Genomic DNA, 27,110 nt, shown 5'->3' with positions numbered 1-27,110 from the left:
CTCTAGACAAATCCCAGGCTTAACCCTAGTCAACTATCCTTCAAAGAAAGGCAAGAATAATTCCCCCCAGTCAGAGTCTGGACCTCCTATTTGAGGACATCAGAACATTTATATAGCACTTTCGGAAATTCTTACAGCGCTTTGGAAAAAAGCCCTCAATCCCTGCAACCTGTGTCATCTCAGTGATTGTTACGGTCATTAGATTGGAAGAACCCAGGAGGAAATGACTATAAAGCAGAGCAGATAAAAGGAAACACTGTTTCGAAACAGAATCAAAGTCTCACTGCTGTTTCTGTCTTTCTACATAATCGAGGATAAGACATGCAGGGTACCATCTGTACTGTGTATTTTCATTCTATTAGCTAAGGCGCAGCAGTGAATGTGACGTAAAACTCTAGTAAGGCCAGAATACTGGACTTTCAATATCAGATAACTGGTAGCTATAAATGCTGGGATCCCCAATACTTAAACAGTTTAAGGCCAGGAACTTGGCCTTAAAGATGTAGCAGAAGAGTCTGCTACATCTACCCGTTAGCTCATGTCTTCCGCTTTGGTATCTCCTTTTCCCAAAGTATAAAATGGCAATAATGACACTTCGGGAAGCACTTGGACAGCCAGAAACTGAGAAGATACAAAGTCCAGGGTTTTATGAGTTGAAATGACTCATGTAAAGCCAAGCACCGAATGAAATAACAACATAATTTGGAAGTCCTCAGCTCTCAATTCAAATCTCACTGCTTACACCTCATGCCCTTCAAAATAGGTCTTACATGACAGAAGCTGCATTTCAGATCTGAATAACTGCCCTTCATTCTCTCATCTTGCACACACACATACTTTCTCTGAAGATTTTTGTTGAACAGGGAGCTCAGCTCTGAAGGCAAAATTGTAGGCAAAGCCTAATTACTAGATTCTTACTTTATACGCTACCATTCTCAAGTCAGAAAAGAAAATTTTAAAATTGTACACCCACCACTAGATTTCACTCAAACTTTGCACAACTGCTGCCTGGCCACATTTCTGGTTTATTCAGAAGTAGTCCATCTAGCTTATGCAATGGGAAAACCTACAATCCAAGGCAACCCCTAACTCCTCACTTACATAATTTATCCCATCCCTATATGCAGTCTTATGTCCTAAAAGGGTTTAGCCTAGAAAGCTGATCTTAAATGTCTTCAGACATATGGTAATATAGTTCTTCAGTAGCCAACAGGTGATCTGGGAGAACAAATCTTGCTGCGAAGACCCAGGTTAGACGAGAACACCAGTTTTTGGCTGAAAACTCTGAATAACCAAGAATCGACTTGGTTTAAATTTGAAAAACTGATTGCCAAATTAATGAAGTCACAAAACTTCATATGACAGGTTAGAGTTGCCTCAAATCAGGTTTTTCAGGTGGTATCACCCTTTCATTTGAAAGGCTCTTGAGCGTTCCTGGAATCACAGAATCGTATAGGTTGGAAAAGACCTTTAAGATCATCGAGTCCAACCGTAAACCTAACACTGCCAAGACCACCACTATACCATGTCCCTAAGCACCTCATCCAAACGTCCTTTAAATACCTCCAGGGATGGCGACTCAACCACTTCCCTGGGCAGCCTGTTCCAATGCTTGATAACCCTTTCAGTGAAGTAAAATTTCCTAATATCCAGTCTAAACCTCCCCTGGCACAACTTGAGGCCATTTCCTCTTGTCCTATCACTTCTTACCTGGGAGAAGAGACCAACCCCCACCTCTCTACAACCTCCTTTCAGGTAGTTGTAGAGAGCAATAAGGTCTCCCCTCAGCCTCCTTTTCTCCAGGCTAAACAATCCCAGCTCCCTCAGCTGCTCCTCATAAGACTTCTGCTCCAGACCTTTCACCAGGTTCGTTGCCCTTCTCTGGACTTGCTCCAGCACCTCAATGTCTCTCTTGTAGTGGGGGGCCCAAAACCGAACACAGTATTCGAGGTGTGGCCTCACTAGTGCCGAGTACAGGGGCACGATCACTTCCCTAGTCCTGCTGGCCACGCTATTTTTGATACAAGCCAGGATGTCATTGGCTTTCTTGGCCACCTGGGCACACTGCCAGCTCATATTCAGGCAGCTGTCAACCAACACTCCCAGGTCCTTCTCTGCCAGGCAGCTTTCCAGCCACTCTTCCCCAAGCCTGTAGCGTTGCATGGGGTTGCTGTGGCCCAAGTGCAGGACCTTGCACTTGGCCTTATTAAACCTCATACAACTGACCTCGGCCCATCAATCCAGCCTGTCCAGGTCCCTCTGCAGAGCCTTCCTACCCTCCAGCAGATCAACACTCCCACACAACTTGGTGTCATCTGCAAACTTACTGAGGGTGCACTCAATCCCTTCGTCCAGATCATTGATAAAGACATTAAACAGAACTGGCCCCAACACAGAGCCCTGGGGAACACCGCTTGTGACTGGCCGCCAACCAGAGTAAACTCCATTCACCACCACTCTTTGGGCCTGGCCATCCAGCCAGTTTTTTACCCAGCGAAGAGTACACCCGTCCAAGCCATGAGCAGCCAGTTTCTCCAGGAGAATGCTGTGGGAAACCATGTCAAAGGCTTTACTGAAGTCTAGATAGACAACATCCACAGCCTTTCCCTCATCCACTAGGCGGGTCACCTTGTCATAGAAGGAGATCAGGTTGGTCAAGCAGGACCTGCCTTTCCTGAACCCATGCTGGCTGGGCTTGATCCCTTGGTTATCCTCTACATGCCGTGTGATGGCACTCAGGATGATCTGCTCCACCAGCTTCCCCGGCACCGAGGTCAGGCTGACAAGAAAATAGAAGATTTTAACCATCATCAGTTTAGCCCCACATACACCCTCACATGCGCACACGATGGTCAAATACTTTTTTTTCTTCAAGCATATCTAAGGGTACATATCTCATATAGCCCACTCTTTCCTCACAACAAGTCTCTTCTACCAACTTATCCAGCTTACTTAAGATTGCACTTGTGTTATGCTTCCCTTCTTTATGGATTCCATCTTTACTTCTTCCAGGATTTAAAAGGAATACTAAGACTACAGTCATATGTTTTAACCTGTCTAGTTGTATTTACCCATATACTTCCACTAGAGCACAGCTTCATTAACTTCAATGGGTGAAACACAGGCCTGGCCATCACATAGGTTGGGAACTTATTTTCAAGAGGAGATTGGGTACCTGTTTGAGCCGCTCCTTATATACACATACACTTTTATAGAATTTCAACTTACACACTGGGGATCTAACCTAAATCTTGGATGTGCTTTATAAGCACACTGTTTAGGGTCACAATCACAGAGTTGTTAGTTTGCATTCATGATTCAGAAGAATTAATTCAAAAGCCAATCATTAGATCCACTCTAAACATAATTTTAGATTCCAGACAGATGGGCTAAAGAGGGCAAAAGAAAGCCTGTACAGCAAATTGAGAAGGGGGATTCTCCTTACATGCTATTCTGGAACATCTACTATTTATCTACTGCTTTATTATTATTGTTGTTGTTGTTATTTACTTATTTATTTTGCTTGGATTTTGAATCCAAGTTAATGTGCTTTTGCTTAAAGTTACTAAACTACAGTAAAAAAAGCAGTCTTGCCTACAGTGCTGTGAACAGGACACAAGCAAAAACTATACTAATTAGCATACAATTTTCAAAAGTCAATTATCACATCAATTATCACAGCCATTGACATCTCTGCAATGTGGAGTATTCTCCAATTTTAGACAGTGAAATGGGACAAAAATGGATTAAATTGCTTAGGGTCAAATAGTACAGTATGATGCTGAGTAAGAGTTTAAACTCTCCAGTAGCTTGAGTAGCTCATAATGGGCCATTTTCACACTATACCCTTGTCCAGCTGACACCATCTTCTGTCAGATGTTTAAAGAGATAGAGCAGGCTTATCTACCAAGAAATGTTAACATTCACTTACACTGTGAGTAAATCTCATTTCTTTACCTTAAAAAAAAATGTTAAGGACCAATTAGTAAAAAATGTCTGGCTGTATCTTCGCAGTCACATAAATTAAAAGTAAGTAAAAGCATAAAGAATAATCAGCACCTATACCCGTCTTGTCTAGAAGCAAATCCAAAAAATACTAAGACGCAGTACAGGTTGTCCTAAAATTGCTTCCAGTTCAATAATCAAAACTTTAAAAAGTATATAGTCAGAACAACTTTTAAGGGATATCCCCAGTGTAGTAAGTAAGGGGTTTTTTCCCTGGATTTTAGCTGCATGGTACATACCCAAAAAGATGTATGTTAAAGCAATTTTGGGCATGCAATGTCAAGCAACTCAAGTTTCAAAATGCAACAGTTAAAGATTGCAGGCCTTGTTGCACATATGGATTGTAAACCATTTTTTCCAGTGCTAATTATTATACTATTCTCTTCCCTCTAAAAAAGAAGAGATTTCATATACTGTTGCCTATTAAACACATTGGAAAGTAATTTCTATATTGCAAAACTCTATCACCTTCAAATCCTGGAAGTGTATAAAAATATGCAATTCTGGATCCATGGCAGACCTCTGCCATGTGAGCAGGCACTGCTACCATGCTCAGTTTCAGTACGATATGTGAGCATCTTTACAATGGCATTTGCTCTGCTAGCCTAGACAAGCAAGCTAGGCAGAGGACTGATGGGTTCAGCTCCAGGTTATGAAAGAAGGAAACCTCTAATAACTGGAAACCTTTCTGCCTCCAGCAGAGCTGGCATTTCTTCCCCTACCTATCCAGCTTTCTCCTTATCTGTAATTTGCACCCATAGTCACTCTATGATTGTATTTAACGTTTATATTGTACTCTCCTTTACATCTACGCTTCAAGCTCCTGCACCAGCACAGCATCCTTCAGTTTTTCAGGTGCCCATCTGACAGCTGAAAGGGCCTATGAAGAAGTAGTACAAAGCAAACTTAACTGTGCATGGCTTCATCAGCTTTGACCTGCCTTTTGCTCCAACCTGCAACCCTCATCTCTTTCTTCCAGCTACTCCAAATTTCTTAAGGAAAATCTTTAAAAAGGTTAGCAGAGCTCTCCATTTCCGATTAAACTCGGACTCAGGGAGTCACCAGAACAGATGCTGAACTGATTGCTGCATTCCCAGAACACCTGTTTACATTCATATTGAGAGCATCAAATGAGCATCGTGCTTTAACCCCACACATTATTTACAAACCACCTTGCACACCAACAGCTGAAACCCCATTGCTTACTTTAAAACTTGGGCTAGATCATCATTCAGAAAAATCATTCCCATTCTATTTTTTCCTTCTGACAAGTAATTCAATGAAAAATTATACTCTGTTGATATAAACCACCAGACTCTCCACATCCTAGTACAATAATTGATTATCTGCTTGTTTTAGAAACAAAAAATCTCACTACATTGCCATAAAATAACATAAAGCTCAGCTCAGAGCAGTGAAAGCTAGAAAGGGATATTATTGTACTTTTGCTGTTAACCTTTAAAAACATACTCATTTCAAGTTTAAGTGATGAAAAGTTTTATTCTTCCTAAGTGGTGAAAAACTGAGGCTCTCCAGTTTTCTATGAATCATTACCAGGGCACAAGCCAGTTTTGGTCCTATACCAGACATAACAGTTCTTATAAAGCTTTGTTGCAGGTTGTCAGCTTTTCTTTTTTTTTTTTTTTTTATAGCATTTCATTTTCCTCATACACTGCACTTAAGTAACAATATATACCAAAGAATTTGGATAATCAGGTGAGATGCTTTATCTCTACCTCTGAAGTTGCAAGTGCCAAAGAAACAATTATACAAGCACCTACAAAACCCAGGGCCAGAGTCCTTGCCTCACCCCTTTAATGCCTGCCTCTTCCAGTTTCCCCTGCCTCCTAAAGAGTGATTTATATTTTATACTCATGACCAGATTTAGGGAATGTCACTGCAACACTTGCACATTTGTTAATACAGGTCACCATTTTTGATTAAATTATTGACCAAGATAATTTCAAGTCCACATACTACAAAGTTTTCCACACACACTAGAATCAAGCTTATTTTCAAGGTCATCTTTTCCTTCTCTTCCACATATTTTGGCGCAATCACACAAAAACCCAATTGCTTCCCTTAAGTGTATCACTGACCAGCAACCCTGCTATTGCAGAGTATCCATGACAACAAAGAGATAGTTCATCCTGAGTCAGGCATAAAGCAATAATGTGCTATAAGGAAAACATATGCATGTGGTTTTGCATGAATCTTTTTACATAAAGTTCCACCTTTCACCTGCAGGTATTTTAACAAAACCCAATAATTTTACTCCTCAAAAACTCTATGACAAATTTCACAAGCTCCACAAAAGCACACAGCAAGTGCTCAAACAGGAAAAGCGACTGTAATAAGTTTTGACTAAGCATATTAGAAACACTTAAGTGTCATAATCTTTAAGCTATGTTTTGTCCTTCTCTATAGACAGTGCAAAAAGATTCAGTTTAGAAGGTCTTTTCCATATATTTTCTCATGACAGAAAGATGAAAAACACTCCCATGAACTCAACAAGCTTCTTGAGAAGACAAGATTTTTTTCAAGCCTGGCTCAAAATTGTACTAAATCACTTCCTGTGCTCTTTCCTCGTATCTAAAGAAAAATTTGCCCTCTCTATGTTGTCATATTGCACTGTGATCCAATTACATATACCACAAACCAAGAAAGGTTACAAAATTTCTGAAGTTACTGCTGCAGAAGCGACAGCAAACTAAAATCCTAGCATTTACAAAAACAACAACAAAAGACATGCACAATAAGAAAAACCACTACTTACTTTCAGCAAAGAATCGTTGATGACTCATTTAAATGCTGACAAACTACTGAAATTCCTTTTCTGGCAAGCTACTGCTCTATGAAAGGACGAAATTCAGGGAAAAAGCTTGCAAAAGAAAAGAACATGTCACACTCACCATAAACTTATCACAGAATCCAGCTTACCACTACTCAATCCTAAAACATTTAAGTATTCCACCACCCCCACCACCCCCCCGCCAAACAACCACGTGTAAGGTAATGAGCTGGCACAGAGATCAATGTTATCCATTATTTATTTCTCCCTCAACAGCAAGATGCATTTAAACCTGTAAATTGGTATCTCACTTTGCAACACTATGTAGCTATACTCTGTGCTGTGGAGTTTGAAATACATACTGCAGCTGGAGAACAATTTAACCTGAGCACAGATAACCTGCACTTCCCGTAATTACAGATTCAAATGGTAGCTGGGTGCAAAGCCTCTGAAATAATTACAGTCCTTACTGATACACTGTAAGTGATGATATATTGAGTCATTTAGAGGGAAATGACAACAAGACAAACCTTTCAGCAGTAAAGATGTTGCTGTGGAAGGATCTACTTTTTCCATTACAAGAATTTATAATATTCATATGGTTTTCAAATTCAGAGTTATTGATCAACCTATAAATTAGAATTTCTAGACTAAGATTTCTGTCCGTTAGATATATAGTCTTTCAGCTATGTAATCCTACCAGGGAACTGTATTAAAACATTAGGCTAATGTACCAAACAAGTGCAGTGAGGAACCTGAAAATTACTGTTACTTTATTGACATGATCTTCATTCCAAACTTGCGCCTTCTATTCTTAGGTATAATGCCCTCATTACCCCATTAAGTTTTAATCAAACCATAAGCTATCTGCGGTGATCTCACCAAGAAAGCTGCCAGTGCATGGACCTGATAAAACAATTGCTCTGGAAATCTCCTCTCTTACCCAGAAAAGACCTGCTACCGCTCAGTTCTAGTAGGCCTGTGAGTGCTGCCACTTAATGCACACTCCACTTCCAAGGTCAGTAATAAGAAATATACCACCACCTTTATATGGAATATGCAGTAAACATTTCAGGATACTCTTATTTTTCATTTTCTTTTTTTTCAGAAGCAATAAGTGAAGGAAAATAGCTCAGTTGTGCATAGAGTCTAACTTTCTCTAGAATCAATGTCTTGGCCTTCTAAAGAGGATTCTTTAGATGATAATGGCCCTGAAATCTTGTGAAGAGTCATTTATTGTGTGCATTGAAAAGCTCACTAATAGGAAGGAACTGCTTCATGACCACATTCTTTGAAATATCTTGAGAAATTAAGTTGAAACTAGGTAAGTTTCCATACTTACAGGACAGCACACAAAGCAAAAGCATTCACCATTATCTGGCTGGTTATCCTTAAAAATGCACAACAGATGATGCAAAGAATTTTTACTGTAAGGTTTCTCTGGAGGTATGAGGCTCTTATAGGAAGAAAAGATGGGTGGTGTGATTAGCTGACATTTCCATTCTGAGAAGAGTGCAAAGACTGTGCCATCCTCATAACCCAGAAAGGAAGAATATTGTTCTCCAGTATTATAACACTTATTAAAGCCCACTAAAAGAATAAAATATCCCATCTCATTGGCTTTACTAAGTGAGAGAAATCAGTGAGGGCAGCATAGTCCACTCATAACATCATCTGACCTGACTGCAACAGACTCCACCAAACACCATGCTGAAGTAACACACAGCTTTGTTACAATGTAAACACGGCAGTGTCAAGATAAAATTTAAGACCAGCTGGCACCATTCTTTCTATAAACCTTTTCTATTTCAAAATCCCTAGTATGCCAAGAGCTACAAATTTAAGCACCTCTTCCTACAAGGGGAAAAGATCCAAATCACTCAGATGAACCCCTGTAACAACCAATTAAAATGCCCTCACACATACAAAGCAGTAAATGGAAGGGGGCTTAGGCCTCGGACGAAAGGCTGTGCACCTCTGAGTGCAGCACAGAGGCTCTCCTTATCTGCCTCTCATCCTTAGCAGTACTGTGACCTACAGAGCAGTGATGCTAAGCAGCTCCCCTCGTCCAACCCTCCTACGTCTCGGACATTTCCTGTCTCCACTGGCATTTATTTTCAGCCCTCAAGATTCCTTTCTATATGTTCCAGGAACCCTCTAGCCATCCTCTGTCCAGATGGCAGACTTCAGATGAAGGGAACAGGGTCTTGGAGAGTCTTTCCTTGGCCTGCTTCTCAGCAGCCTGCTGGAACTTAGACGCAGGCTGAATCTTGCACAGACAAGGCTCTGTTGCACTGCAAAAGCCCTTCTATCCCTCTCCACATTATTCCTCAATGCCCTCTTTGTCTTCAAACAAATTTGTCTTAAATCTTTTAACAGCCTCTGCTTTCCAGGGGCATGCTTTGTACAATCTACTCCCTACAAAGCTGCAGAAGGCCAATAAAGGGGCAAAGGAAAGGGGTTGAAAACAACACTATAACAGACAACCCGAGCCTCAGTTATCACTACGTACAAAGCAGATGCTATTTTGACAAGCAGATGCAGAAGAAAAAGGTAGGTGATAGGTTTCAGTCCTGTTGATCCCTGTCATCTCCAAGAGAATTCTGAAACATGACAGAAACACAGTAGTTTACGTACTCAAATTCAATTAGGTCCATCATCCTACAGTGAACCATTTTCAAACTATGACTCTCCCAGATAACTAGTCCTTCTTAAAGGCCAACATAGTGTTATCACCAACACCATACATTCACATACAAGCTCCAGAGAATTACTTCTATCCCTTTGGTTTGCGGAAGTCAAAGTTTTGCCAAAATAAGCAGAAAAATGCAAAAAAATTTTTGTTTCCAACTGAAACTTCACTGAACAATGGTTTCATAAGTTTTAGTAAGATTTATTCAGGATTCCTTTAACTCTATTCATATCAAAGGCTATGACATTACTTGATTTATTATACATATAAATGAAAAAATACTTCCAAGAGCCAAGAGGGTTTAAATGTGAAATAAAGCTGGATGCTTTAGAGTAGAATATATTTAGGCATAAACTATTCTGAAATCAAATGCAGTAAGCAGGGCCCGTTCCCCATTTAAAGACTAGAGCTATCAGGAAGATTCTCATGTAGCTCTTGGCTAGAAAGATTAATTTAGGAAATGAACTGCAAGAGAAAAGATGAATTGCAGAACTTGAGTAAAATGCAACTGGGGTAGGAAAGGAGAAGTTACAGAGAAGCTGCAGCAGCACAGAAAACTTCCCAGTTTCAGGTAGAACTTTAAAAATCCAGCGTCTCAAAGGAAATTATCAGAACAGTGAAGTGATGGGAAAATTAAGCAAAACATGGCCTTGTCCTCTGACGGTTAATTAAAAAAAAAAAAAAAAAAAAAGCATCTTCCTTGGTGGGAAAAGCAACACAAACTAGAGGCAATATTATGCATTGCAGTGCCACTATCACACTTGCAATGGTGTTTTTTTCAGTCAAATTCTTGTTCTTTAGGTTTACCATTTATTTTAAACATTAAGTCAACCATCTCCTTCTGTCCCTTTTATCATTTACATTTGTTGTAACACTGCCTATGAGAGGATATCTTCAGTCTCATTTTGACCAAAAATCATACAAGAAATATCTTGCAGAAAATTCACCACTCCTTTATGGGATAGTTTGAAAACCAAATGCTATAAATAAGCTATATTCAGTACCCTGGCCAGATTTTTATCATGCATACTATATTTTTTCTTTTCCTTAACATTTGTACATTGTTAGAAACCAGTCTTTTTCAGAAAGATGCATAAGAGATTCATAAGTAATTTCCCATAGTTCAAAACCTTTTCAGGTAACTCCTTTCATTTAAGGGGTGTGATCTATTTGCTCGTTAGGGTAATATACTAACTGCATGATGATATCCATAGCTCCTCCCAGAAACATTTGGGATTGTCTAATTGAGATTTATCTGCTCTTATGAAACATCCATTGTGTGATTTACAGTCATTTACTGTGTAATAGCTGTAGCTGATGAACTGGTTTTAAGTTCCTGTTTTATCTCCTCCCTTCTTTAGTTTCTCAACAGATTAAAAAAGGTGTAGCTTCATCAGGAATTATTTAAATTCAATTTATATATCCACAACCAATGGCTGGCTACTACTAGAACATCACATAATTCCATGAACTGAAAATCTTATCCAGAAATTATGTATATTTCAGTAAATTATGTATACTTCAGTTAAAACTGAAATCAGTTATAGACCACCTATAAACCTTAGCTAATGTGAGCTAGCTAATAAAACATAGGTGGAGTAAGCCAGCTACTAAAATCATAGAAAATTAAGTCCATCAGCTATAGAGTCAATGCAACATAAGGAGACGCAGTAAACCATCCCATTATGATCCGAGACATCCATCCCTTACTACTAGAAAGATGGACTGTCTTTACTTAAGTCTATGGTTTACTAACCAGACACTTAGACGAAAGCTAGAGACTTGTGAGGGTGGTTCACAGAAAGTAGACTGAAATCCAGCAAGTATTGTGTGAGACATTTGGCCTCTGATCTGAAGCCATGCCATCCGATAATACCCTTGGCACTGAGCTTTCATACTGACCTTTCCCTGATTGGTGATTGGCTCCCTAGCCAGCAGGTGTCTGAAAAACTTTCGGGGGGGGGGGGGGGGGGGGGAATACAATAATGCTTTTAAAACTCATGCAATTAGTCATGCTTTAGAAAACCTAGAAAACATTCAGAATTTAAGTACACAAAGGCGGCCAAGGAAGCAAACTGACTGAGGAAAAGTGGAGGGGAAAAGACAATCACTGCTGTAATACTTGAAAAGACACTTAATCATCTATCAGGATATGCTAACAGAGCAAAAGAACAAATATGAATGAACACATATTATGATTAATAGAGATGACGACTGCTTTATCTGTTAAATTCTACATGTTGTTGCTTTTAAAGTAGGATGGGAAGTGCACATGCTTGGTCCAGCAGTTACAGCTAAGCTGTAATAGACTTAGGGGTGAGAGAAGAGACAAATAATTTTGCACTGACTATTTTTGGCACAGTAGTGGCACACAAGAGGTTGCTGCATTGGAACTTAAGCATTACTTCCACATACATGTTTTCAATTCTGGTTTTAAATCTAAGATCAGTCTAGTGCTTAATGTGTAATGATCATTCTCCTTGCATCACAGCAAAGAGTTATCTTGGAATTCAGCACGAACAACTCTAATAGCAACTGTATCACAGCCCAGGACAAGAGCACACTAAGAGCAGGAACAAAAGGGTAGTTTATATTGCAAGTCTCTCGGTTTTATGAGCATCTAGGTCTACCAGCAACAAGAAAAATAATGCAAGATAATCATACAGAAGATGGGACTGTAATCTTACAGATTAGTAAACTTGAAAAAAGCAGATGCTGAAGCCACAGGCAGGTTTATTATAGCCAGCATCTATCTTCCCAGTCATGACATTTTCCACATCCTAAAAACTCACTGTATTCACCCTTCTCTTTCTGTAAGCTGCACAGGATTTTTCACACTCATTTGAAGCTAGATAAATGGCTACGCTGCATTTCTTTCGCATTCTATTCTGAAAACAGGACTTGCAGAGAAAAAGGACCATCAGGGAATCCAGCTAAATAGTCACCAACTGCCTATTCCATTCTCTAAGGGTGGTTAGGCTACACTCAGCCTCTTTCCATGTGTATTCCCCAGAAGCATCTGGTTTAGGTTGCTATTTTGATATCTTCATACCAGAGTTTGTTTAAATAAAGCAACTATGATATTTTGGCTAATTTTGGTATTTTGGCTAAATTTGGCTAATTGGTAATTTGGCTATTTGGCTAATTTTTATATTTTGGCTAAGAAAATCTTTGCTCCAAGACAGCCGTATTCTGTTACCAACAGAGGAATGCCTCTGAACTGTCTGCTGAGGGTGTTTTTGTCAATAGGGCATTGGCCTGTGTAATAGAAAAAATAAATATTTACCCCTAGAAAATATACCCTCAGTATCCTTAGCTTCATTATCTCCACTCACACTGAAACTCCCTGTCAAAATCACTGTTTCTGTAAAGCTGTGTGGGAAATGAGTAATTCTTTATCCAACTCTACAGACAGTCATTGGAGTTTGGAACTGACTGCTATAGAACCACTCACTGTTACAAAACTTAAGGATTATGCAAAAGCTTGCATCTACAATATTTTTAAGTAAGTGATACTGCTATTGTTTTCAGAAAAGAAAGGTTATTTTCTGCTAGTGCTAGGAAACAGAAGGGGTGGAGTACTTTGAGAGTCTTTGGAAACTGGACATCCACATTTGCAGAAGCAGTGGGAGGGAAGGGCAAGAATTCTTGCCCATAGACAACCACATGTCCCACAAGACCTGGGCAAAAAAAATCCCATGATTTCAAGCTCGCTCCAACACCCTGCTCATATTACTTTTTTTTTTTGCAAGTCAAATATCTATTCTGAGATTGTGGTTCAGAAGTCTAACCTAACGTTATATTACAGGGATGGGCTCTTCATAAAACTGTCCAAATGGCTACCACATCTTCCATACCAACAGATAAATCTACTCAGCTTGTAACGATCCGATACTTAAACATATTGCACAACAAGAATACCTGAAAAAAATAAGAGGTGGAACCAAAAGAAAAATAAATTTACACAGTTCTTAACATGTCAAGACTGTGATAGCATCTGATGGAAACTGAAGTTTAAAGAAGAGTTCTTAACTTGGATCTACAGCAAATCCAGTAAGATGCAGAAGCATTACAGACTGGTTCAGCCACTGGCCTACATGAAGCCTAAAAATCAGTAGTAGTCAGTCTGTGCAGAGAGACTCTTAACTCATTGTAATTAGGCATAAAGAACTCCTGCTTTTTATTGCATTTGCCATATGCTATTTTCTGTTCCTAAAACTGGAGAGGATCATCAGACAGGGGGGTAGCAACATCAGAAAAGGGAGAAAGTGCGTTTCTGATATGCAGTTTCTGTTCCAAGTTCTTAAGGTCCTACTTGTTAATCTAGGGAGACTCCTGAACCACAAAATGAAAAATCATAACCAATTTCTTATCTCTTACTTACTAGCAGACCACCTGCAAAGCATGAAAGAAATAAACACAAATAATTTACTTTGAGAAAATGTTTCACAACCTTCAACTGCAACTCCTTAAGTCAAGCATGAAGTGACAACATAGACCCTGCAGAAAGTACTAATAAAGTCTCTTGGTCTACACATATTGAGAGTAACATAGGAGTTTACTGAAGAAAGGGGAGAGGGAAAAAGTACTCCTAGAGAGTCATTAGTAAACTGCTTCTATCCTCAAGTTTTGTTTCATACAGAGATACAGCAAACATACATTACTAACATTTGTTATGATCAGAAAAGGCTAGCTTGAGGCAGAAAAGCTGGACAGGAAAGACACTCAAGACTTTGGTTTCTCCCTCCCTGCTGCTACCCCCCATCGGGTCCTTCTTCCCCCTCTCCATCCAGCTAAGCTCTTTCTTTGCCTGCACAGTACCAGCTCATGTCCACACATGTCTGTGCTCGTTAATGTATAAAATTGTCTTACCAGCAGCAGCACAGTGAGCAGATGATGAATTCCATTCCAACAAAATTAACACCAGGGGATTTCCGACAAGATGGCAATAGAGTAAAACACAGTTCAGATATTCAAAGAAATATGGGAAGCTCAAGATAACTGATTGCTGAAACACAGCCTGAAATATTGGTAGCACTTTTCCAGGATTCAGCAAGATGCAACCTCTGGCAGGCAGAGTGAAAAACAGAAAAAAGTTCTCTTCTAGAGAAAGGGTATACATAGCTCATTCTTGAAAATACAGCTGCGCAAAAGAAAGGAAAATGCTTTCTGCCTTTCTTTTATCTATCTGAATAGCTGTTATCTAAAGTTTCCTCCTCTTCTTTTAGGGTAGGACTGTTTAAAAAAAAAAAAAAAAAAAACAAACAAAACTCCTCCCAATAAATGAAGATTTAGCAAGCATTCTGATTATGGTTTTCACTATCTAGTTCTGCCTACCTTTGAAGTCGGTTTGGAAGCAAAGAAAGAGTAATTCCAAAAGAATAAATAAGTAATGAGGACTATTTTTTTGCAATCCTCCCTTTCCTCTTTTACATTAATTCCAGTGACTCAGACATATTAAAGAGTCCAAAATATCTGTTGAGTCTGTTGTTTTTTCTAAAACCCACCCACTTTCTTGAAAAGCATTGAGATGGTCGTTTTATACCTGTTTTAAGAGATTTCATAAACTCCATTCATCTTTCTGCTTATTAGTCAAGAGGGAAGAATTCCCAGCTGCAGAGCCTTAAAGCTCCACCTTGTGGAAGATGCCTATAATATACAAACAGGCTGCAGAGGGAAAAGGCTTTAAACAGAGCTTACAATTAATGTGTTTGACATTTACACTTTGCCATCAGTCATACAGTAAGATAGCCTCTTAAATGCATCCTACCCCAGTAGAAAAACAAGCAGTGGGGGATTACCAACAAAATGAAAAGCTGGTTTTATTTTGTGGCAATAGGATAGTCATCCTGCTTTGAACCAGCAGATAGCACCCACAGCAGTCCTGAGCAGGTCTTGCTTTCACCATATTTGCTGGCTCCTGTATGCTGGACTTACTATTCGTAAGCAGGAAAACAGGGAATTACAGACAGATTTATCAGGCCAAGGGGCAGACAACCAAAGAATATAGCAACCCTGCCGTTAAGAATAGATAAATGACTAACAGAACTTCATCTTGTGATACTAGATTGACCATAATTTTACATGGGTATTCTGAAAGCTATTCACAATCCTCCTCCAGCCATCTATTACAAACTCAACTCAATGTCTGCATTCAACCATTCCTAAAAGCTTGTATTGAGAACAGCATAGCACAACCGTATGCTGCCTATGACTACGCATCTAGTGGACTTCAAAAGAAGCTTGAACCAGTACTGCCCTCTACTGCAAGAAGAGCCTGCACATGAAAATTGTAGCAACTTTTATAGCATTCTGTTTTTCTGCTTCATTTATGTACCTCATTTTTCCTTGTTTTTCCTTTTTCTCCGTAAGCCTTTGAAATATTCAGGGTTCTGCTTTACCATGTTTTTTTCCTGCTTCTTCTTCCCCAGGAGGGCTACAAAGGCATCAGATAGGTTTCTAAGTTTACATGCTATAATGCCATGCCAGCACATATAGACTCCAGAAATCAAAGAATTGCTGCACTAAAGCACTGCAGACACAGCTCATGTTTTTAGCAACGGAAGAGCAGATAAACAAATAAAAAAGAGCAAAGTGAGGTGTTCAAAAATAACCCCAGAAAAATGAATTCAAATTTTCCTTTGTCATCTGCACTACACCAGTCATACGACAGTGTCATGTGATGTTCTTGTGTAGTAAACACAAGATACTTAAAGAACGTATATCCATATTGATTCAATACTTTGAATTGTCATAAGTAGTAATTGATTACTAGCAGTAATCACATTACTTTCTCCAATATAAACCTTTCAGTGTTTCTGTTTTCAATCAGTTGCTCCACTTTGATATTTGGACATTCCTAACAACCTGAAACTCTGAATAACTTAAGGATTGAAATATTGTACAAAATCTGGAAGTGGCGTACTTTTAGCAACATAAATATAATTTGGCTGAACAAAATGTTGGCTTGGAACATTAAGGAGCACAAAGTTTGCACTGGTTGAATGCAGTGTCTCTGAACCTGTAGAAAAGATGCAAGCATGCCACTCAGAATAGAGGAAAAGTACATTACTTCAGAAGCATGTCAGTTTTCTGATGCCCAGGAGCTGGGAAAGCCTGTACCTCAGCCCCGAATCCCCAACGGGCAGCAGCCACCAGAAGCTTTTCAAAGTCGCTGTGAGGACATTGCATGCACTTCAGCAAGTTTCCACAGCTGGAGGCTGACTCCATTCCCTCAAAATCATCCCAAATACCCCAACCTCCCCACAGTGCACCGACCTCCACAGGAGCGCTGGCATCAGCCGGCTGCAGAGGGAGCCCGCTGCCTGCACGCCTTGCGAGGCTGGCCCTCGGGTCCCTTTCCTCGAAAAGGCAGTGACCCTCACGTCACACGCAGTAATCCATAGTCCAGTCTCGGTTTCACTTTTCAGCAGTGATCGCACCGGAAAAAAATAAAGAGCAATTACTCAGCCGGCAAGGAGAAGAGGGCCTGATCCGGTGCTGCATGGTACCCTAACCTTCGAATATATTTATTAGAGTGCATGTTAAACTCCACATATTAAAAGAAGCGCTTGTTTTAAATAACACTGAATATTTCGTTCTTCCTGTTCTCTGAGCTATACTAGCTCCAACTCTGAATGGCCTCTCACTTCACACAATGCTTCTGTGGGAAGAATACACTTTCTCTTTTAAAGAAAATAATTGAACACATCCTGGGTTGTTCAAGGCAGATCCTGGTTGCCCCTTTTAATACCAAAACCAAAACCAACCAAAACCAACCAAAAAAAAAGGCAGCCTTTCACTTTGGGGTGGGGGGGAAGTTCATGGCCTCTATGAAGTCCTCTATACCTTTTCACTGTTGGCGGCTGCTACCCAAAAAAGAGCCCAGATACAGTAGAACAAAACAACATTAAATTTATTCATAGATTTTAAAACCAACAGAAGATATTAAATATACCCCACTACATAACCTGAACCAATTGACCTCACCTTTCCACACTGTGGTCTTTAAGATGAAACTATCAAGTCTTTATTAAAAAAAAAAAATAAATCTCACTCAAACAGCCTTTATTCCAACACATAGAAGTTTATCTTAATTTTTATAGTTCATGGAGCAGGACCAAAATCACCGATAACAAAAACACTATGTATGGATGGGAGGCCAAAAGCCCATTTGTGTATTAACAATGACTAAGCAAAGACCTTAAAAAAAAATGGCATGCCAAAGCAAAAGTATCTGTCATCACTGGCATGTGAAAATCCCTTGTTTAAATTCAGCTGTGGTAATTCCTCTTCATGAAATCAAAGCTTCAGTCTAAAAATGACATCTAATACATAAAAGTTTCAAAGTCACTGTTCTTGTAGTCTAACAGGAGCTGGTGGAAGGCCAGGGCTTACGTAAAGTTGATAAGGGGGATTCAGGCTGGAAAGCGGAATGTCTAAACAAGAACTACTGTCCTTGGGAGTAAAGGACATCCTGAAGAAATATGTAAGCTAATTAAAATGTTTTGGGAACCATCTGAAACAACTAGTAGAAGCGTGATAAGAAGCACCCTCATGAGAACTATCCTCATTACAATACTAAAAGTCACACCCCTCGAGCTGGAGACCCCGGCCCAAGCAGAGACCACTCACCTCTGAGTGTGCGCAGAATATTAAAGTAGTACTGTAGCTTTAAACTGAAATAAGAGAAATGTAGACCAATAGAAAACTGCTTTGTGTAATTACTTTTGCATATGCATAACTGGACTGTATAAATACTGTACCTGTATGACCAAACTTTGTGCTAGCTTTGTGGAGCTACCACCTAGCACTCATCTCTGTGCAGACATGAAATAAAAATACCTCTGCCCTGTGTGTATATTGGCGTCTCACACACTGGGTAAAGGACCTCACACTTGTGGGATAACATTCTCACTCTGACCCGCATATGAACCTGCCAAAAAGGCTACTCATCTTGAACTATCATTTTTTACTGAATAATCTCCTTTTGCTGCCTTGTGTGCAATGTGTGGACATATGCTTGTGTGCAAATGTCAGGTGTGGTGGTTCAGATTAGTTTACTCGTGGCACTAATCACTGCATTCAAGAATAGACAGACCACCTTTCACTTATGGAAAGGTATACTTCATCACCACAGAACTGAAGGAACACACTGAAGCTGAGAAAAGAAGGGCCTTTTGTAAATTATTTTTTTTTCTTTGTTTTTAGGAAAGGCTATATATAGCACTTCAAAAAAACAGATGCAGCCACATTGTTCCTGTAACAGTAGAAGCAACAACACACCTAGCCTAGTCCAAGTCAGTCTTGTTGAGATAAAACTGCATCATGTTTCTAGCAATTTCTTCCTTAGAAATCAAAAGCATTGCAGCTAGATTATCTCTCTGAAAGCCCTGAGTGCTGCCACATGCTTTGTCACTATAGAAGTATCTTTCTGCTTGGCAGCCTCACCATGCTTTATCACTCTTTTACTTCAGCTGCCATATGCTTAGTTTCTTTGGCTGGGAGATACTATGCCTGCTGAACCACTTAGTCTGCAAGCATAAGAAAAGCATCCATTGCATGAAAGGGCTAGCAGGAACTGACATAAACTTTTTAAATCCACAACTTCAATTAGATTTATCATCCTACAGAATAAAAATTCATTAAATTCCAAAGATCACTCCAAGGAACCACAGGAGAGACCTGTCTGTCAACAGAAGCATATTCTAAATCCACTTTTCAGCACATCATCTCCATCATGAATAGTTAAAACACCAAAACTTCATAAAAATAAGGCTGGACTCAGGCTGCCAGGCTATACAGAGGACTACATGCTAATGGTATGATTACAAGAAGAGTGTTCCAGGCAGGTAATTCACCCAGAGTACGAGAAATGGGCCGAAAGATTGGAACCACAAGAAATTCATGCCTGTTTCACCTTACAATAATAAAACGAAACAAGTTTATTCATCTCCACCTTTCATAGAAATTACAGCCCATCGAGACTGGGGACATGGAACAAAATGTATCAATTTGCCATAATGATGCACTCTGACAGCAATACACATACTGTGACCTTTAATCCATGTAGGCCTCTTCTGTATGTTTAAAAGGAAGTCAGGTTAGAAGTGTGGACTGTAATGACAGATTACATGAGCCTCATTGACAAGTCTTTTTATATGTTACATCAGTTTCATATATTTAGTAACCGAAGACATCAAATAATTCTGTTGCTGGTATCCTGACTGATACTCCTTGCCTGAGATTTCATGCAAAGTGCAGTTATGCTTATGGTGTCTGCAGTTCTCAACTATAAAAAAGGAGGAAGACGGGAACCAAACACCATTCCATCAAAGGAGGTTAAGCAGTTAAAAAAAAACAAACCCTTGTTTGCAATACTGTGATAAAATTTGACCACTACAATTTAAAACAGCCAATCAGAACAAGCTTCCCAAAGAAAACCATCTGGGGAAAATACTAAATGGTAGTTTCAGTCAGTTCTTTAGAAAGTACTATTGATGCAATAAAGAGAAATTATAATAAAAGTAACGGAAAATATTTCTGAATTTACTACTGATACATGAATGTACAGAATGAAAGCATTTTTCTCCTTAATTAGTACGCTCACTCTATCTGACCTTTGAGATCTTTCTTATGAAGCTTGAGAAGACTGACATATTCTGGAACCTTGTCCTTGTCCAATGCTAGAGAAGAATTGTTAACACATGCAGTTGAACAGGCAGACCAGTCCACGTTTTGAACTTTCACACCTACATAGATAAAAACTAAAACCTTAAAGCCAGCCAAAGAAGAACTGATAGCAGCAAACAGCTTTCCCACCTGATACAGCCTGTGGGGAAGGGTCAACTCCTGAACGGGCCTCTTAAAGAAAAGGAAATCTATGTTTTGATTCACTGGGTAAAAGTGTTGAGAAAGACATCAACACACACACAAAAAGGTAAACATATGTGGCCTGCAATGAATATGAAAAACGTAAAGTGTCCAGCCTTTTTATGCACTAGGAAAATTTAAGCGTTCTTTTGAATGCACATTTATATTAATTATTTCCTGCATTATCTACAGCATTGCACACAGGGAAGCAGCTGGACTCTGGAAATTCAGCTTCTCCCTGCTGCTTTTCATCCTAATGTTACATAATGGACCAGCTTTTATAGTGTGACTGCCATCCTTGTCTTCGGTCTCTGCTTTTAAAGAGTTTTCTGGGATTTTTACAGTAACCTAAAACACAAGGTCAGTATCTCATCATAAAATCTTTTGTGTCTAGCTAATTGGCAATGTCAGCATTACATCCTTAACAGAAAATGACCTAATATCCATCTTATTCTGCATTGAAAGTAGAGGACTCCTCAATTATCTTCGAATATGTGATATTAAACATACTGCAGTTATCCCAGGCAAACAAACACCCTTTGGGTTGCTGGGAACCAGTACTGTTCTAGTTTGCCTGGTTTAATACAGGATATCCACACCTGCAGTAGAGCGCAGTAGAGCACAATGACAGGAAAATCAAGTTGATTTTCAGAAGGTATTCTTTTCTCTGATAAAGAATACCCAGAAGCAACAAGACATTTTCACTATGTTTTTTTTTTTTTTTCCCTAACATGGCTACAGTATATTTGATTCTGCAAATTATTTCATTTGAGTGATCATTATGACCCCTCAAAAAAAAAAAAAAAAAATTGGTGTCAGAGAGCAAGGCTGAGCTAATTAAATCCGGCATGCTTTACTGTTTCTGAAAAGCTCTGACCAGCTGACCAGCACAGTAAAACTTCTCAACCACAGATATAAAAAAAGCACTTTCCAAAACCTGCACTTTCCAAAGCACTTCCCCTGCTATTTACAGAGTACAAAAGCACACCCCCACAAAAGCACAGATGTCAAAGGCAGAAGATACATAGTCTTCATTTCTCCTTACATTATTTCTCCTCAAAATAAATGTCTTGCATACTGGCCTCAAAAATCACCCTTCAACCCTATAGTAAAGTTCATCAAGGTCCCAGGCCTTAATAATAACAGTTATACAGGCAAACTTACAAGTTGAAAAAGAAACTACGTTGAGTAAATAGAAAAAACACTCACTAAAGCCACTGTAAAGATATTGTAAAACAAAATATTGAACAGATAAACATGATTAACACTTTAATAGTCATCACTACAAAACCAATAAAATATGTTTAGTAACATATTATTGATTCAGTTTATAAACTCATAGTGCAGGAGTCAAATACAATCATTAATCAGGTAGTCTCAACCAGCACAGCATTAAGTGCAGTCCAAAATCTAGAAATCAGATAAAAGTAGTTTGGATGTTTCAGAAAGGAGTTTAAGTAACTATCTCACCTCTAGCATACCACATATAGACTGAGGTTATCCCAAATAGAATGAATCCTTTCCCATTTACTATTTCTCCCTTTCTTGTCCACAGACCTCTAAGGGGGATATTTCACCACTATGTTAAAGGCCCGCCATTACCCTTTTCTTTCTCCCACCTTACGCAGACCCTTTACTCACATGCTAAGTACTTAGTTTACTGTGGAAGCTTTTCCCAAAGGGGTGAATCATATTTTAAAGACATAGTCTAGCACTAATACATTTCATGGGAAAATAATAGACTTAAGGGAAAATACAGAGACAAGTAGCACACTCAGTCATTATTACTGTTGTTCTGACTTCCAGGTTAATGAAACTTTAACCATCATGCATGCAGCACAAACAGGTATATTAGTTCACATCTCAAGAGACTTATCCGAGCCTAACATAACTTTTATCAGTTGTGCAACACAGCTGCAATTTAGAGAGCCCCTTCACACAGCCACAAAAACTAATGCAGGAAGTCCTCCACTTCCTCTTATTCTCATTACACTTCCAGAATTATACTTGCAAGAGAAGCGGCAGCATCCTTCACATAAACATGTATCTTCTCGATTTGCTTGAGGCTGCACAATGTTCCTTTGAAAATACGTCACTAAGAGACCCAAAGCACAACACTCTCCATCTTCTCTATGCATGCCTGGGAAACACAATATTCACCACCAAAGGTCGTTATGAGGAATACCATTTATAACTTGCTAAGCTTAAGAAGCTATACAGCTCTGCACAGCTGTCAATTTAGGGCAGCAGCTTAAAGACAGGGCAGCAGCAAAGCAAAAGGCAAGAGAAGAGTTTCCCCTTCATAAAGGTCTCAGTTCTCTTACAGAAATCTCACAGTCTAATGAGATGCATCTCATACATCAGGCAGCATTCTTAGTTGACAAGCAGAAAGATGGCTTTAAATTAAAAAACTGAAGCACAATTCATCTATAAATCAGGAAGAGATTAATGAATATTTCAGATCCTTAATATTAGTGGTGGTCTTCCTCTTAAAGAAAGTTCTCAGCCCGAAATCACTTTCCTTTCTGAAGGAAACCACTTCTTTAGATACTGGAATCTTTCAAAGAATTACCTTCTCGGGGACTGCAAAAAATGTTTGTGAAGATACAGTTGTCCACAGCAGAGGGAAATCACCCTTGAAAACCCTCAGTATGTACAATACATTTAAATCATGTATTATCTAACAGGCAAATGCATTACAGATTTAAAAGTTGATAGTGAAGATGGTTTTTTTTAAATGAAAGTCAGGATACTACGTTTTCCAAAGATAACTAAACACAAATGACTTAAACTAATTTTAAATATGGTATTTGCTGTTATACTCCTCTTGTCAGTCAAACATGTCCCAGACCACTGTGGAAAAATTATTAGTGAAAAATGTGTTCATAGTTATCATGTTACCAGTAAAGCAACAATAAGAAACTCAAAGCCTGAGCAACAACGTAGATGGAAATCTAAGTTGAAGCCACAGGACCTGGAAGTGTCACATTTCCTTCCCTCTGACTCAGGCCTGGAGACATTCTAGGCAAAAAAACCATCCAGGATGGTAAAGTATGCCTCTTTGACAAACCTGCTGCATCACTGTCTTTTTCAGAGGCTCCCTTGAAAATGTGGTGCCAGGAGGACATTTATCTACCCTGAAAAGTGAAGTGCTCAAAACACTGTTTAGAGCTTTCAACTGTAAATGCTGCCAGAACTCATTCAGCTTATTGTAATGCCAGATGTATCTTAAATTCCTGGTAGTGTTTCACAGATAACCTAGAAACAAAATACAACAGTACCTCTATTGCCAACTCTTGCTTATTTTTTTAAATGTATAAACAAGCCAAGCTGAATTGAAATCATTATGTTTCAAAACATCATCCTCACTATCACTTATTTCATGGGCTACAACAGTACAATTATTTCTTATTATCCAGTTAATCAAAATATAAGCGTTTTTGACAGTGTGGCTTAGGAAAAAAGTCAGATTTTTGCTATTTCAGGGAAAAGATTCCATTTATAAAGTATAATTTTCCAGAAACCCACATAAATACATCTGTACAGTACAGAGATTTCAGCTTGTTTCTTCAAATGTTTGCTGTTAATTTTTCCATTTAGCTGGAGTGCTTGGATTCTTCACTACTGTGTACAATATTGCTTCTGCAAATTAGGCTATTACCCAAGCAAAAATTTCCCTGTTAGACTGAAGAGTACAAAATGTACACAGAATAGCCACTTTTAAAACATACTTTTGATGTGATTTGCAAGGTTCTTTCTAGCAGCTGAAAACTAAGTTATTTTTCTGACTACTGCTCCTTCTTCGGCCCTACGACAGTGCTGCTACAACAGTAAATGTAGGTTATTAGCCATCACTTAGGTAGTGTGCTAGCAATCTCTGTAGAACCAACACCCACAGAGTTTCTCCAAAATCAACAGGTGAGAACAAAGCTCGTATGGATAACTATATCCATACCGACCCATTGAAAATAAATTGCAGCCTATGTAGCCCAGTCTTACACTGGGGAGGAAAGACACACAGTATGAAATTCAACCACGGTCTGGAGTTACTGGTGGCATCACTTTCCTAATATTAAAGTGTGCTGCATTTTCTGGTACCACAGTCTGTGTTAATACAAAAGTTATCCTGGGGGAACAAAAAAGAAAAAAGCTCGTTTGTTCCTCTGCCTATCTAGATATTTATCATACCTACCAATGTTCCAGCCCTCTTACCAGCTTAATAAGATGCAGACTAAATATCTCAAGGACTTATATCCATATTTAAGTCTTTAAAAATTAATTTTATCAGCAGATCTCAATGACTTACCTGGGAGTTAACCACTTTAGAGATGGGAAATGAAAGACAAAAAGGAACTGGAGAGCCATGTCTGAAGTCACCTAGCATGCTCATGGCCAAATTTAAAATAAGAATCCAGATCTCCAAGTCCTAAACTAGCACTCTGTAGCCACAGCAAGAAAATCTGAAATCCAGTTAGTCACAACAAGAGCAGTTCTGCTTCTGAAAAGAGTATTTTGTTCCATGTTCACCAACATTTCTTAGTAAATTCTCCTAACAAATACTTATAACAATATGGACACAGCAGAATTCTGTTCCTCCCTCTCTCTGGAAATGTAAGGAAATTTACTTGCAAGGAGCAAGTTTAGAAGTATTTTATCATCCTCATCAGAAATGGCTCTTCAAGGATTCAGTGAGGGTGGAGATCTAGATAACTTTTCACATTCATTTCTCTGTGATAGGTCCATAGTACATGTTCAGCATAACCAAATGCAGACTGCATTTTCTGCCACCTATGCGATACAAAATACTTCATTACTTTTTCTTATTCAGTATTTCCCCAACAACAGATATGCCACAGATTGCTGGAGTCCTGTCTGCATGTGTTTGCTACTCTGCAAATCACCAGTTACCTGCGGTCAGAGAGCACTCTGGCACCAACAGTGCTCCCCATTTCTCTTTCATAGTGCTCTCTGGTCCTGATGCATTACAATACCTAAGGGCAACCAGATAGCTACGGGGGATGGGGGGCTAGAAGAACAGACATTACAGGCTGTGGAAAAAAAAAAAGCCATCCTTCTTTTTTAGCAATATTACTCCATGTCTCACCTTCTCATTTCTTTATCTGAGGATCTAGCAGCTTTGGAAATGACTCTGGAGATTGTGTATGTTTTGAATATGAACTATTTCTCCGGGATTTTTATTTTCAGTTATTTAAGAACAGGGTTGAAAGAGGGAACCTGCACTTAAGAACTAAAAATAGCCAAACCCAAACCTTTCATATTTGAGGTTACTTTGTTACTTCTTATTTTACACATTTTTTAACAAAACCCTGATGAAAATACTGTTGTGAAATACTTCCTCTTTCATTTATTCACACAGGCAAGTTATTTCAAGAACTTAGACCATTAGTTTGTCAAGAAAATGAACTGGTAGATTTTATTATGCAAGACACTATTGAAAACTACGGCATATTTCGGAGCAGCCTACTTTGGAGTTTTCTCAAATACATGTGCACACTTGTGCACAAACCCCTCCTAACCCTTAACTGAATGGAATACCATATGTCCTCATACACATGCTCTTCTTTTCTAGTAACTGCTGCAGTGTATGTTGTTACATTTGTGTTTATGGATAGTATGTTTCTCTATTTCTTTTACCCTTAAAAAGCAAAGTTTAGAGATTTGCCTGTGCTGAAAAACACCAGCTAACACTTGCTAAACTGTCACACAAAAAGCTGAAAAATCTCTACTCCTTGCAGATACCCTTGAAGTAATCAGACAGTCCCACTACCACTGGTCTTCCATGGCCTGCCGGATGAAGCTTGCACTGGTAGCAGCAGCTTCATCTGCTCAATGGGTGTCACCCCAGTTTGAAGCTGTCAGCTACCATGCCCACAGTTATCAGGTCCTGCCCAAAGAAGAGAGCTCAGAGACTAGTTTCTCCTGGAGGGCCTTAGTGGCGTAGGTGCGCAGATGTTCCTCCAAGCAACTTGGGCAAGAAATAAACTGATTCATCATCAAGAAGAATAACTGAACTAAACGGAACCTAAAATTCATTAGTTAACAGAATTCACAGCACCATAATTATAAGTCCTGGTGAAGAATGCTGGCTAATGAAGAAACAGCAATTCACAACACAATGCACAGTGTACTTTCAGGCTTCTCTCTTGAGCTTGACCAACCAGGCAAAGAGACCGAGAGACCGAGAACAGTGGAAAAAGCTATATGGCTTGTTAAAACAGAGATTGCTGCCCTTTTCAAGTGACTAATGTAATTTTTTTCCCCCCTAATTGTAGTTAGAAGGAAGGTGATATTAGAATAAGCAGCTCCAGGCAGTACATTTCTCTTACAATTATCCAGCATTGATTTGGTTTTGGTAATTGCCTTTGGACATTTTAGAAACAGACATTATGAAATATACACATAGGAAAAAAAATTAAAAAGATAGTTTTTCATCAGACAGCCAAGTACACATTTATCTGGTACTGCAAGTAATTTGTCCTCTTGTTTGTATCTGAAAGCAATGTTAAGCTGAGGAAAAAACATTTCATAGTAAATTAGAGGCCTAGTATAGTCATAGCTAACATTAGCATGAAACTTGTACAATTAAACCATGTTTATGTAAAAGCAAAGCAAACCGATCCATACAACAGTTAGTCTTGTGAAGGTTTGTAAAATGTTTTCAGTAAGAATTTAAGAGCTGCAGGTTAAAGTACAAATATTGGAAAAGCAACACACCAAATCTTATAATGT

At 39.0% G+C, this 27,110-nt stretch overlaps 1 protein-coding gene across 2 annotated transcripts in view; it reads right to left on the bottom strand.

Annotated features, from left to right (window-relative positions):
- MOB2 (MOB kinase activator 2) overlaps positions 1-27,110 on the bottom strand; it is a 122,273-nt gene that overhangs the window by 69,666 nt on the left and 25,497 nt on the right. Inside the window, exon 1 of one of the 2 annotated variants that reach the window (XM_075502345.1) lies at positions 14,361-14,410. The exons of the other annotated variant lie outside the window; for it this stretch is intronic. Coding sequence (XP_075358460.1) covers positions 14,361-14,395 — 35 coding nt within the window. The 5' untranslated portion in view covers positions 14,396-14,410. Of the gene's footprint in view, positions 1-14,360; positions 14,411-27,110 lie in introns of those variants that run through there. 2 annotated transcript variants of the gene reach the window in all.

The sequence above is a fragment of the Mycteria americana genome, chromosome 5, assembly GCF_035582795.1.
Source record: "Mycteria americana isolate JAX WOST 10 ecotype Jacksonville Zoo and Gardens chromosome 5, USCA_MyAme_1.0, whole genome shotgun sequence".
Classification (NCBI taxonomy): Eukaryota; Metazoa; Chordata; class Aves; order Ciconiiformes; family Ciconiidae; genus Mycteria; species Mycteria americana.
This window is presented reverse-complemented; position numbering and strand designations above follow the sequence as displayed.